This window comes from Brachyistius frenatus, unplaced genomic scaffold (assembly GCF_029030835.1).
Source record: "Brachyistius frenatus isolate BFR_SWC_R1_liver_20210118 unplaced genomic scaffold, ASM2903083v1 Contig_6, whole genome shotgun sequence".
NCBI lineage: Eukaryota > Metazoa > Chordata > Actinopteri > Embiotocidae > Brachyistius > Brachyistius frenatus.
In genome coordinates this window covers 453,155-466,881 of record NW_027210605.1, presented here as the reverse complement: position 1 = coordinate 466,881, position 13,727 = coordinate 453,155, and the positions used below count along the sequence as shown (strand labels likewise).

Sequence of the window (13,727 nt, the reverse complement as noted above, 5' to 3'; positions counted from 1 at the left end):
GCAAAGAGGAGCGCTAATGGAGTGCTGGGTTAGAGGTGAGAACACTGAACCTTTTCTTATTATTTTTTTATACCACTGTTATGAGGCGTTTTCATGACAATGGCTGTAAATGAGATTTTACTCCAATCCTCCTTAATTATGTTTTGTTACAAGAAACTAGAGTTAAAGATTTTTGAGAAGGGGAGAAATATTTAAAGTGAGCTCATGCATTTTTGATTTGCTCAGTGCTTAAAGAGTAATAGAAATTAAAAAAAATTCAACAGTACGACAAAAGTAGCTTCAGCTGCAAAATGGTGTCACCCTTAACTCTTCCTTTCAACCGCACGCTGACAAAATAAAAAGTGATGGAGCCATGATAGCCGACTAATCACTTTTTTCTAGTTTCTCACTGAATCAATTAGGCTGTAATTAAAATGCTGCAATAGACAAACAGAGGCAGTGGAGGAGTTAGGAGTGAGTGGGCAGGAAGAAGTCACCATGGTGTCTGGGCCCAGGCCAAAGTTATACTGGAGTAGTGGGCGGCCTGGGAGGGGAAATCTGGATCCCATTTGTTTCATAGTGCCATAATGGGTTTCTGTGTTTCCTTGTGTATGCTTGCATGAATGTTCTATAACAGTAAGCAGCACCATATGATGCTTCAGGGAACAGAGCCTTATCTTATACTTCCTCTTCAACCCTGTTGAGAGGAAACTGTCTCTCTCCCCTCGACTCCAGCCGCTATTTCAGCCTCCTTCTGACAGTAGCCAAGCTGAAGGACATGGTCGGTGTGACTCTCAAGCAAAGAGGAAACAGCCTTGTAGGCTTATCATTATCCTGCTGGTGTAATCCCTGTCCACCACGTCCCGGCAAAGGAAGAGCCCTGGGAGCGCCTTGCATCGCGCTTGCTCTCCATGAAAAAAAAATAGTCCACCAAAGACAACAGGGACACCTTACAACAGCCGCTCTGCAGTCTTACTCTGACACCACCACCGCCCAAAAAAATACAATTCTCAACGTCAGACCAAATGTGCGTGTGTGTGTGTGTGTGTGTGTGTGTGTGTGTGTGTGTGTGTGTGTGTGTGTGTGTGTGTGTGTGTGTGTGTGTGTGTGTGTGTGTGTGTGTGTGTGTGTGTGTGTGTGAGAGACCGAGAGACCGAGAGAGAGAGAGAGAGAGAGAGAGAGAGAGAGAGAGAGAGAGAGAGAGAGAGAGCGAGCGAGCTAGTAGTGTCCCCTTGTCATCCGACAGCCTTCAGAGCCCATACACACCATCTGTGCATTAAAGAGCTAGAGTCCAACCAAAGTATTTAAATGGGTTTAATGTCTTCAGAAGGGCCATAACCTTGGTCCTGTAGAACCCCAGAAGGCCCATCATGCCAAGGCAGGAGGTCTCTTAATGTAGCAAGCAGATGACAAGGATGCAGAGTTCACACACGCCACAGAGTAACTCAATCTGCAGGAAGTCTCCTGCATTTTTTTCATGCGCCCTCTCTGTTCTCTTTCTTCCCTGTCTCCATACGTCCCTCCTCTCTAAACAAAGGGAAAAGATGTCAAAAATCCAATTAAAAAATAATGGCCTCCACCTGTTTTGTTTCTTTTCCTCATTCTCTCCTGCTTGCCTTTCTAATGGCCAGCTTGGAAAAAACCTGGAGGTTGCCTATGCACAGAGCACCAGTCAACGACCTCGGAGCACGTCGTAAATTTAACCACTTAATGCACACACCAAGCATACAAAAGCACATAACTATTCTACAGCATGGGTTCCCAAGCCTAATAATATTATTCAAAAGGCACTCTTGCAGAAGTCCCCCCCCCCCCCTCGACCTTACCTCCTTCTTTATGTCATAGACTACTCATGTCTAGACCCTGACAGGGAAAGAAGTGTTCAACCATGTGGCAAAATCATCTTTACAAGGCTCTCTGGAAAATCCACGCAAAAGTCTTTACAACTATTGAACCCATACATCATGCATAAGGTTACACGTTAAGTAAATATATGTCAACTGGTATTTGTGACAGCTCACTGAGGTCACATTAGCCTTTGGCCTTAAGAGCATAAAGCAGCACCGAACTGTATCTGCATATCTGCAGCCTCTTCTCCGCTTCACAAGACATCCAACAAATGTCAGCCTCGTGCATTTCTGTAATTAATAACTGCTGACAACAGATGTGTCGTCTGCTCCTGTCTCTATGACTGAATATCCTCACAAAAAAATAACCATAAACCATGTAATGGTTCAAACAGATGGCGGGGACCAAATCAGGATTTGTCATTATTTTGCATTATAACAGAGATTAGTTTGTTATATGGGGAGGAAGCTGCAAAGAATCACTGAAAATCAAAGTGAGATAATACATCATACAAATTTGAATAAGGTAAGATACCATGATCCAAAACTAATAAGGGCAGAGAGAAAACAATTAATGATTTAAGCAGTAGTAGAAAGAAACAAAGGGGGCAACATTTTAACAATGTCTAATCTCCATGAGGACACCTTTCTGCTATCAACCCAGATAACACTGCAGGCTGCATGTCATGAGATTTGGGGGAAAAGGTAAACAGGAAATCAAAACAATCTAATTCTGTTTGAGGGTGAAAGGAGAAAGAGAACGGATGTATTGTCCATCCCTGTGGAGCACGTGAAAAGAAATGGTATCTTTTATTCAGGATCCCTGGTGTCACTCCTTCCAAGCTGTCCCCACATAATCAGCACTTTAAAACACTGAAGAGTGTGCGAGCTCTGATTTTGATAGGAAGGGATGGAAATTTCACTGTCGTTCTTAGCGTATAATCAAAACCTATGGGAGAGGATCCTGTAAGGTTATTCGTGATGGTGAGTCATTTCTTCATATGAAAATGGTTCTATGCCGTAAACTGGGGGTGAAATTGATACTTGCTGTATATCAACTCCTTCACTTCAAGTTGAAAAATGATGTTTCACAATACAAAGCCTATAGCAAAGTAACAGCCCTGGCTATTGTATTTTGAAAAATCACCTAAAACCTCATAGGAAGACTTCACCAACCAAAGCAAGTGAGACTCATCACCCAGGGCCTTCTGCACGCATGCTGGAAGAGATTTTTGGAAATATTATCCTGGAGAAAATTACAGCTCTGAACAATTTGTTTTATTCAGAATGTAAAAATCTCTCATGAATTTCTCCTGGTTTCTGTCTGTTCTCCAACTAGGCAAAAGACAGAATATGCCAGAATAATGTGATAGAAACAAGGTGGGACTGAAGGGAGCTGGGTCAAAGAGGCAAGGCATAGATTTACATGGCAACAACTGCACAGTGAATGTGAGCATATTATAGACATTGAGAGTATCTGTATGTGTGAAGAAAGTTTGTATAAGTCCGTGTGTGTGTGTGTGTGTGTGTGTGTGTGTGTGTGTGTGTGTGTGTGTGTGTGTGTGTGTGTGTGTGTGTGTGTGTGTGTGTGTGTGTGTGTGTGTGTGTGTGTGTGTGTGTGTGTGTGTGTGAAGGTGAGTGAAAGAGTGCTTAGTGCATCAGAAAATGTATTTATGAGCACAATAGCAACCCTGAGCCTGACCGGGAGGGTTAAAGACAGTTATGGTCACCTCAACACAGATAATCTGGCCATTCAATGTGGCTGATGAGTTACCGGAGGGGTCTCATTTTCAATGTGGAACCAAGCATAAGGGGAGTTTCTAAAAACAAAAGTGATGACTTCAGGGAAAAAATCTCCAGCTTGTGCTGAGAAGCTGTACTTAATATCAGCATCCTTAAAACTCAGGTACTATCCAAAAAAAGCTCTCTCTCATCTCTCTCTCTCTCTCTCTCTCTCTCTCTCTCTCTCTCTGTCGCTCGCTCTCTCTCGCTCTCAGACAAACACACAGTTGGAAAAACACAACCACAGTCACACATACAAAAAGTAAGGGCTGCCCAAAACCACCAGTAACCCAAACAAAGTCCAAGGTCAGCAGAGTGGGCTCACTGAGCTGTAACCACCATGCCTGGCTTTCATTACCAGGAACAGAATCAGCAGAGGGATGGAGGGACACATGGGATGAGGTTACGTTTGCTGGCTCTGTTTATCTGTGTGAGTCTGGCCAGGTTCCAACTCACAGTCTCTGGTCTGTCCGATACAAAACACTCCAAATATCGGGACAGCATTTATGATCCAGAAAGCAGACCTTCAAATTATTCTAACAACTGACTGTTTTTTCTACACGACTGAAAAAGAATATGAACTTATTCAGTGAAGATTATGTTCAGATAGGTTATGCTGATTTTACAGGAGAGAAAAAAGTTACGAGTGTGACTTGTGTGTACGAGTGTGTGTTTGTGTCGGTCAGCCGATGCACAATTATCACTCTTTAAAATCCACTATTTCTTTTTTTAGCCAATTTGTTGCTAAAATGTCAAAGGAGAAAAAACTCATCTTTTATATTAAATCTCATCCACCATTATCAGTCTTCAAGATGCTGTAAGATGTGCATGTCAAATGTTAAAATAACCATCAAAACAGCCACTTACAATCCAGTGTTCTCCTCTACCAGCACAAAAGTGTCCTGCTTTGTGTTTGCTTCAGCCATTAACTTTTCTAACTGGCAGGGGTTTTCTGGATAAATAGCAAGCAAATCAATTTCCACAGCCAGAGAAATGCAGTGAGCAGAATTTATACTATAAATGTTTACTGGACAGGCTGTGCTGCTTATCAGTGAAAACCCTCAGTTGGCCACAACATGCAGAATGTTTAGAAAGTGATCTAAATGAGCATCATTGTTCATTCAAAGAGGATCAATCAAGAACAAAGTCGTGAGAAACGGTTAATGACTCATCAGAAGGCTGAAAATGTAAAATGACTACTGACCACATTAGAGAAGCAAAAGGAAATTATGAAAACATGACGAGATGCTTTTTACTGAAAGATGAAATGCCATAAAGAAAAGGGGAAATGAAAAACTATTTTACATTCTTAAGGCCAAAAAAGTGGTTCCAGAAAAATTGCAAGATGACTTTGCTAAGAGACTTGGCTGTGACTTTGTCATCATGTTTGCTGGGATGGGTTCAAAAACAAAATCTTGCTTTTTGATTTTTAGGCAATTTAGTCCATCAGAGAGAGTCAAAATTATAAAATGTGAAACAAAACACCCTCGCCCCTCTCTCTGCTGACCTCCTGCCTAGACCCAGGCATCCTCCCCATCATGCCCAAGGTCCTAGTTCTGTCCTTCCCATTATTCCCCCCAGTGGCTAACATGAGTATATATATATATATATATATATATATATAATATATATGTGTGTGTGTGTGTGTGTGTGTGTGTGTGTGTGTGTGTGTGTGTGTGTGTGTGTGTGTGTGTGTGTGTGTGTGAGTGGGTGTCATTACTCCTGCCCCCATCTGACTGTTTTGGGTTAAACAATGTTATTATTAAAGCCTTTCCAGACCAGCTTCTAGCCTCCCTACAGTGACACCCTTACCAACTATAAATCAACTGCCTGAGCCCTGTAAATCACATAGGATGTGTGTGTGTGTGTGTGTGTGTGTGTGTGTGTGTGTGTGTGTGTGTGTGTGTGTGTGTGTGTGTGTGTGTGTGTGTGTGTGTGTGTGTGTGTGTGTGTGTGTGTGTGTGTGTGTGTGTATTTGTCTGGATGCGTGTCTTGCTTAGCCACTGCAGCTGTGTTTTAAACACATATGAAGACGATATTGCAGCAATGAGTGTGACACAGCAAAGACGGGCACATGTTACAATAGCAAGATTTTTTTCAAGCAAGGCAGACATAACAAATGATAAATGTTAAATCAAAGCATGTGCTGTGATTTTGATGTGAGGGGATGCTGCAAATTAATTACAAGTTTGGAATTTATGAGCAGAGACACTGGTGGTTTATTAGTGGGTTAGGTTTGAAGGTGACTTCAATTTGGCTTACTTTAGAAGTTTGCAGTAAAAACACACTGCAGCAGCATGGTGGTGTGCTAAAATGAATTCCTAATACTGAAAACAACCATGTCAGACCACTAAAGATTAGCTTATTTGCAAGGGGAGACACAGACAATTTCATCTCCCGGAGACCAAACTAGATAAATAATGCTCTCTGAAATAAATGGCTCCTGTGCAGCAGTGATGGCTCATTCTGTGATTGTTTGTGATTGTGTTGACACCCCCTGCTGGGCTGAAGACATCACTACCACACCGAGAGCAAGCTCACTACCACTGACAATGTCACACATCCAATCTCACTTCGAGCCAGAATACAATCCACTGAAGTAAATGAAACACTGAAATCAAACTGATACTTTCCTCCAGTCTTTTATCACTCCAGCAATAAAGACACGCATATAAAAACATAAGATGAATTAACCCCCCAAAAATATGCTGTATTGTACCGTATATCTTAAGTGTAAAATAAGTGCGTGCGTGCGTGCGTGCGTGCGCGTGCGCACACTCAGTAGAGAGAGTCTAGACAGCTGTATCCCCGCCAGGTCTCTCACGGCTAAGGAGAGTGAGAAATATATACCGCGCAGCTGCCGAAGACACAGTCGACCCACAAAAGAGCTATTGTGCGCCCACAGCAAAACAATACAGCTTAGCTGAGCAATGAGAAAAAAAACACTGGGATCAATAGAGAATTGCAATTAGCCCACATTGGCAGGAGCAGTGCCAGATTAGACACAGGATGTCGATTCCATTTCCTGCACTATCGGGCCCTCAAAACTTGGTTGGCTCGTTGTGTAATTGGAGCAACACACATCGCACTGGGTAAGACACTGTAGTGTGAAGGTGATAGTGAGTGAAATTATTGTAATCAAGATGGAGATAATGATAATAATATTGAAGAGGTTGAGCAATGTCAAAATATAAAATAAGTTCTAGTACATCAATACAGAAAGAAACAGAAAAGCATTTGGAGCAAAAATAACAGGCAGGTGTTGTATCCACAAACATTTCTGCTAAAAAATTTCAAAACATATCTGTGTGGAACTTTGTCTGGAGCCTCAGTCATTTTTTACTACACCAGACTACACATCAGACCAGTGTAATTAATTTACCTCACTGAGTTGCTCCTGTTTACAGTATTTTGATGTCTTGCTCAGCCTCCAAAAACATTGAATTTAATCTTGAAATGTTTCAATTTTTACATCCATTTTCCAGATGCACAAGTCCTTTAAGACTTTAATATGAACCCCGCAGGCTCTGGCACGGAAGGAAACACGTCGCGCACAGATTCCCTTTCAGTGGCCGTAGCGCAGAGAGGGAGATCTTTTCCTCACACTGCACGCAGTCGTGACAAAATGTAAAATAACTGACTCGCCAATTAAAGGGCTTACCTTTAAGTATGCCCTGGCCTTGCATTATATCCCTTGAAATCAGCACAGAGTAGAAGCTTTGAGAGAAGCCAGGTCGGCAGGGACCTTTGGAAGCATGCTCCCCATTATTCCTCTGGAAGGAAGAAAATACAATGTAAGACATCGATAAACATGGATTCCATTGATTTCTTTCTTCTCTTTGGCCCTGCGCCTTGGAGAAAAGCAGCATACAGAGCAGCAGTTAGCAGAAATGTATTCAACAGGTTTATCAACTACATGCTCCTGGGTAGGCCCGCTGCTGATTAAATACTCACACAATCCAATGTGTGTGATAAAATGTGCTGTGTTACTCGCTCCATAAAGAAACCAGCCCAAATCAAATGAAGACAGATTTAGTTGTAAGTATTGAGCTCAGGGTAAAGTGAGACTGAGACGCACACACACAGGCACAAACTTATACACACACAATAAACCTGCATGAATGCAGCATAATTTTCCATCCTTACTATAGGTGCAGGCCTGTGGAAGAACTGAGCAGTGAGTGTGTGCGTGTGTGTGTGTGTGTGTGTGTGTGTACACTACTCAAACGGTCTGCAGACAACTTTCCCACACAACATTTAGTGCTCCCTGTTGGTTAAATTGAACGATCTGACCTTCTTCAGCCACAACAGACACGCAAGTGGCTGCGCGCGCACACACACACACACGCACGCACACACACACACACACACACACACACACACACACACACACTGGTACCAAGACCGTCCGGACTGAAATGAAGAGGGGGAATAACACACTGGACCCCCTGCTCTTGAGAGGGAATACCGCACGAGTAAAATATCGTCGTCATTTTCCAACATATATAATATGAGAAAGACGCTTCTGTCACGGAGAGAAAGATTCAGGGGCTACTTGGATCGCCGTTAGGAGAAGCCCACCCGCGCCGAGTTAATTTCAGGTTTTATTGATTAAATCACGAGAAATGACTGAAAAGCACGTTTCAGCTTCAAAGTTTAACTTTCTGTAGGATATTGCTTTTGGGTCCGAGAAGACTTTTGGGGGAAGCTACAGCTGAAATAAGCGAGACGACTAAATTAGTTTGAGACAAGAGGATCACCCTGACTGATTAAAACGCACCGTAATTTTACTTATGCAGTATATTGCAGCCCAGCGATGAACAGGCAGCAGTCTGGAGAAAACCTGGGGATCAGACTGAGGGGTCTTCAAGTCTTACTTTGTCTTTATTTTATTTTTATTTTTTTTGTCTTACACATTGAAAATTCATTAGGGAACCAATTAGCGTACTTGCGGGTAAATACGGACCAGCGCTCCGCTGCTGCTGCTGCAGCCCTCTACACGACTGCATGACTTTATTAAAGCGTATGTGCTGTATCGCAAGCTGTACTATAAAACGATCATTCTTACCCAGAATGTGTCCAGAAGAAGGGCTGCTGTCAGGACCAGAGCGAAGTCAGTTCTCATCGTGGCGAGCAAGCGAGTCAAGGCTGCCTGGACAAGGAACCAGAAAGAGGGTCGGTTGGTAATTCTTCTCCAGTAATTGTTTAATTCCCCCCCCTTTCTTGGTCAGACTGTTCGCTACGTCCCTCCTTGCGCTCCGTGAGTGTGCTGCAGCTCTGCCCCGAGTTTCCCCGGCTCTCTCATCTGCAGGTGAGCGCTTCGCTCAGCACCACGGCGCAGCCAGCGTCACTCTCCAACCCCTCCTATCACCCGGTGCAGGAAAACTCCACACACGCACTTAAAGAAACACTCGTTGGAGCTCCGGATCAAACACCGCTGACGTCTCTCCGAGGACCCCACTATTTTAATCCCTCTGCTACAGCGAACTGAAAGGCTCCGCAGTTTTATGGTTACAAAGGAAAGGGTCTGCAAGCCACGATCCGAGTGCCTGTGCCCGAGTGTATGGCAAACTCATTAACCATTAGACATCAAACTTCCTTTTTACAAGCATGCAGTTTCGACACATGGTCATTATTAGATTTCAACAGTAAATTCATTGAACAGAAGTACGCAGCTCCATTTTTTTTTTCTTTTAATATTTGCCTTCCATTATTGTGATTTAAAAATCCCACAGGATTATCTTTGGATAAACTAACACAACCAACAAGTAGGCTGCACCTCACGTAGCATATGACCTCGAGCATCAGCACGACAGAACATATTTAGAAATGTGTGTTAGTAATATTTCAACAACATCAACAATGAATATGACATATCTAAACACAAAATATATTGGTAGCTAGTTATTTTATGATTATGTCACGAGTCATACGCTTTTGCGGATTACTTTTGATAATGAGGTTTTGCTTCTTTTTTCTTTTCTTTTTTTTTACTTTCTGTCATAATCTGTAATTGACTGCCACAGTTCATAATCATTTTGACAAAAGTTGTGTGAATGGGTGAGGGGAATTTAAGGGTAGAGAAACTCTGTTTTGGTTAAAGATTTCTAATGATAGAATTTGTGTGTGGTATATGATTATTTTTCTGAATTTGTTTTTACCCAAGTCGTGGGGTGATGTTCAAAAGCAGATTTTGTTTTGTAAAATTGTAGTTAACACTGTTGTTGGACTTTGATTATTACAGGAGAGCTCTACTGGCTCTTATGACGAACTAACCAAAACACTCAGCCTACCCTTTTCAACAAATCTAACAGTTTCTGAGACGGAGACTATGAAAGAGAAATTTCATCAAAAGAAAAGTGAAACAAATGTCAGTTCAAAAGATTTTCAATGTGAGCCCAAATGGCTCACAAAAAAGACGGAATTTAGCTCCCTTTGAACTGAGCTTCCTTTCCCTAAAGTTGTCTAAAAAGAGCTGACAAGTCCATGTCCAAGTATTACCTTACGTCTACGTGCAGTCTAAATGCAGCTTAACCTATTACCTACAACCTATTAGGCTACTAGTAGCAGTGTGTACCTCAACAGAGTCTCGTGTCTATATTAAACCTTTCACTGAAGAAAAAAAAAACCCCAGAATAATACAGAGGCAGGCTTGTCTTTCTGGCCTTTTGAGCAACTAATGACCTTTATATTGTCCCGCCTCTGATTGGCAGACCGGTCTCCATATCTGCTTACTGAGCCAATGGGCCCTAATCCTATCAAAAAGGATACAACTCTGCATTAGTGGGTAGCTGCTCAGCCAATTTCCTCTCTGTGACCAGCAGGCGTTTTACCACCTCTCTCATCCCAATCCCTTGGTCCCAAGGATGAGCCCCAGCATTCATATCCATAGACCTTTTTATTCCTGATGGGCCGTGTGACATGGTTATATTTTTTGTCCTGTTAAATGCTATGGTTGTCAGTTATCTCTCTCTCCATCTTCCTCTGTGGTGTGTTTTTTTTTTATGTGGTGTGGAGATCAACCTCAGAGAAAGTGAGATGAGGTGAAGTGAAAGATATTGTTATGAAATTCTACGAGACGGACGTATGCCGCAATGCTTGGGCGCAATTGACTGCACACACATTGAAGTAAAACAACTATTGTTCAAATTCATGGACTACATCAAAAGAAAGGGGTAGTACCCTTTGAAAGTACAAGTGTTGTTTGTCTACAAGTACCGTTTCATGGACATACACTTGTCAAATGCCAAATGATGTGTGTTTGTGGGCATGTCAGTAGGCGTGCGGACAGTTGTAGGTCCATCCAGTAACCATTAGCATGAAGGTAATGATACAGGTCTACCTTGATTAAAGTTTCCAACTCCTGCCTGATAACATACATTGGTGGTTGGTTGTTTTACTCTAATGTAAGGCTGCTGTTCCAACCTATTTACGGTCTCTGCCCTTTGCTCTGACATCCTGAAGCATTTCTCTCTCTACAGGAACCATGGAGAGGCCTCTGGCTTCTGAGCATAGTGTTTTTGTCTGGGAATTTCTGGGTCTCCATACTGCCTGGTTTTCTCAAAGGCACATTGCTGTTGTTTCATATGGCCTGTCTCCCAATTGCCTACAGAGGGTCAGCCCACATTTTCTGCGAAGCCCATCAGGTGGTCCTGGGAGAGAAATCTAATGCTTCCAAATAATAGGGAATGTAGTGAATAATCTATGGACAGGATTATTACTGGATATACCTGAATCTTCTTGGGTAGTGGAGATATTTTTGACATCCTTGGAAAACATTGTTGGCAGGGGCAAAAGTGAATTCCTCTTTCCCAATGGTTTAGCACATCCTGCCACATTTTCTTGTTTCTCTGGGTCAATAAATGTGGTTGATTTCTGTGGTGCTTTTGAAATGGGGGAATGTGCCGCTTGGAAAATATGTTGCTTTTAACATCATGCTTGGTAGGATCCAGAGGCTACATCTTAAACTGTCAAGTTGAACACTCCTCTCGAATTTAATGTTTTATAAAACACTTGAAAGCGAACTAAGTGGTTTACCAGCAACAAGCAATCACCGCACACTTCAGTCTTAGACCCCGGCCTTCCCACAGAGAAACACAGAAGAAGGAGAGTCAGCTGTGGTTTCTGCATGTACCACACAGTAGACCACCGAGTGTAGGCACACTAGACAGCAAAAGTGAAGTCTCTGTACCCTAAAGGTGATGATACGGGTCTACATCGTTACAAACCCAAGTAGAAAGTGCTCTACTCCAAACCACAGAGACTCAAGTCCAAGCCACAGAAGGACAGAGAGCCGACAGACAGACAAACTGAGACAGACAGACTCTTAAGTAAACAGCATGACGACACGTATGTCACATGTCACGGTGGGGGCTGTTGGCCCTAACAAGCAGGACCACAACAGCCTGACTATGCCCTGCTGTGAGACGTCAGTAGAAAAGGATATATTCACAGGTTGGACCAGGACAGCATGACCACTGCGTGTTGAAAAATATCCTTTGATGATCTGAGACTTCTCTGCTGTGAAAGTCACCCTACAGCTAACACCATGACCTCTTCTTACTTCATTTTGGCTTATAGAGTACACTTTGCATTGTTGCTGAAAGCTGTCATGGGATGTAAACTGTGCTGCAGAACTGCTCATTATAAACGTAATTCCTCAGAACACTTTGCTGTGTTATACTAAGACAGACTTTTCAGCATGGAGACATCCGTAAAACAAAGGGAAAGTTACATGAACAAATACAAATGTTATTATTTTCTTTCAGTATTGTTATTGCATTTTATCAGGTCTTAGCTTGATTTATTATTAAATATTATTGTATTACAGCATATGTGCCATAAGTAGTATATTGATACCTTGGGTATTATCAAAATGTATGTACAAATGGTTTTTTTTATATAATTTTTGTACATTGCATGCAACACAGCTTTTTTAGTCTGTAAACAGAAGAAATAGTAACTTTTTGGAGAAAGATTGTAGGTGTTTGTTCTTGTTTTTACAGGTAGCTGTCTCTTTTATTGTTGTTGTATTCATTGTTTAAATACAAGGATTTGTGAACGTCACTGAAAAGACGGGTACTCAACTCAAACAGAAGAACTAAATTATTCCCTCACTGAAAAATTGCATTTCTGGGGACACGAGAGACATACAGTAAATTCAGACGACAGGTACCATCTCACTGACTACAATCGAATGATAACTGAAGACTGGATATAATGCCAATTTCTTTTTCTTTTTTTCAAGGGTCTGAAGATGTTATATTTCATTTGTCCATTACCCATTAAGTATGAAATAGAAAAAAGAAAAACTGAACACAGAGTTTGTCCAGTCCAGTACTTTGGTATTCTTTTTTTTTTTTTTTTTTTTTAAAGAACAACAGCATTATATTGTATTGATGATTTTACAGCACTGTTCCTCCCAATGCAAACATAGACTTGTTTTACTAGCTCGGAAATATCTGAAGCCTTCCTGTATTCCTTTGTGGGATTATTTAAGAAAGAACAACAGAACATCTACAGTATTGATAGAAGGCAAAAGTTCAGTTTCACTATTTAAACATGGTTTTCCAATGTTTTTGGACATTTCATACTGAACTTCTGAGCTTTTACTTCATGGCCTCATGGCCTGCAGCAAAAATACCAAATTTTCAAAAAAGTCAGGTCAGCAGTCAAAGTAATGGTTGGAGATGATGAGGATGATCAGTGCCTGTCATTACAATTACTAATGTAACTGTATCACATAAATAGGCTACCTTAAAAGTGTCACAGGTTTTGTTGGTTAATGCATACCAGATAAGATAGGTTAGCAACATTAGCAACCATCTTAATACAGAAGATGACATTGTAATTCCATTGTTGGATAAGTACAAATCACATTGGCTGCACTTGTAGTCAGTAGTAGTCGGGTGTCATTTATTGTTTTTCTCCGTTTATGTTATGTGACAGTCTTCGGCATTGTGTTGACCCAGTCCAAATACCATTGCATTTATCAGCAGAAACAAATGTCTGCAACAAACCTTTATGAAATGTTTTGACTTGCCATATGCTGCCTTCAAATGGAACTCCTGAGTGTGGTATGTTTAGCGTTCAAATGGTTAAGTTGTGAGAACACCGTTG

At 41.7% G+C, this 13,727-nt stretch overlaps 1 protein-coding gene across 1 annotated transcript in view; it reads right to left on the bottom strand.

The window, feature by feature from the left end:
- Positions 1–9,066, bottom strand: part of LOC138635647 (cadherin-4-like) — a 221,375-nt gene extending 212,309 nt beyond the window's left edge. Inside the window, exons 1-2 of the mRNA XM_069723244.1 lie at positions 8,677–9,066; positions 7,270–7,381 (exon numbers count right to left, since the gene is read on the bottom strand). Coding sequence (XP_069579345.1) covers positions 7,270–7,381; positions 8,677–8,733 — 169 coding nt within the window. The 5' untranslated portion in view covers positions 8,734–9,066. The remainder of the gene's footprint in view (positions 1–7,269; positions 7,382–8,676) is intronic.
- Positions 9,067–13,727: the final 4,661 nt, after the last annotated feature.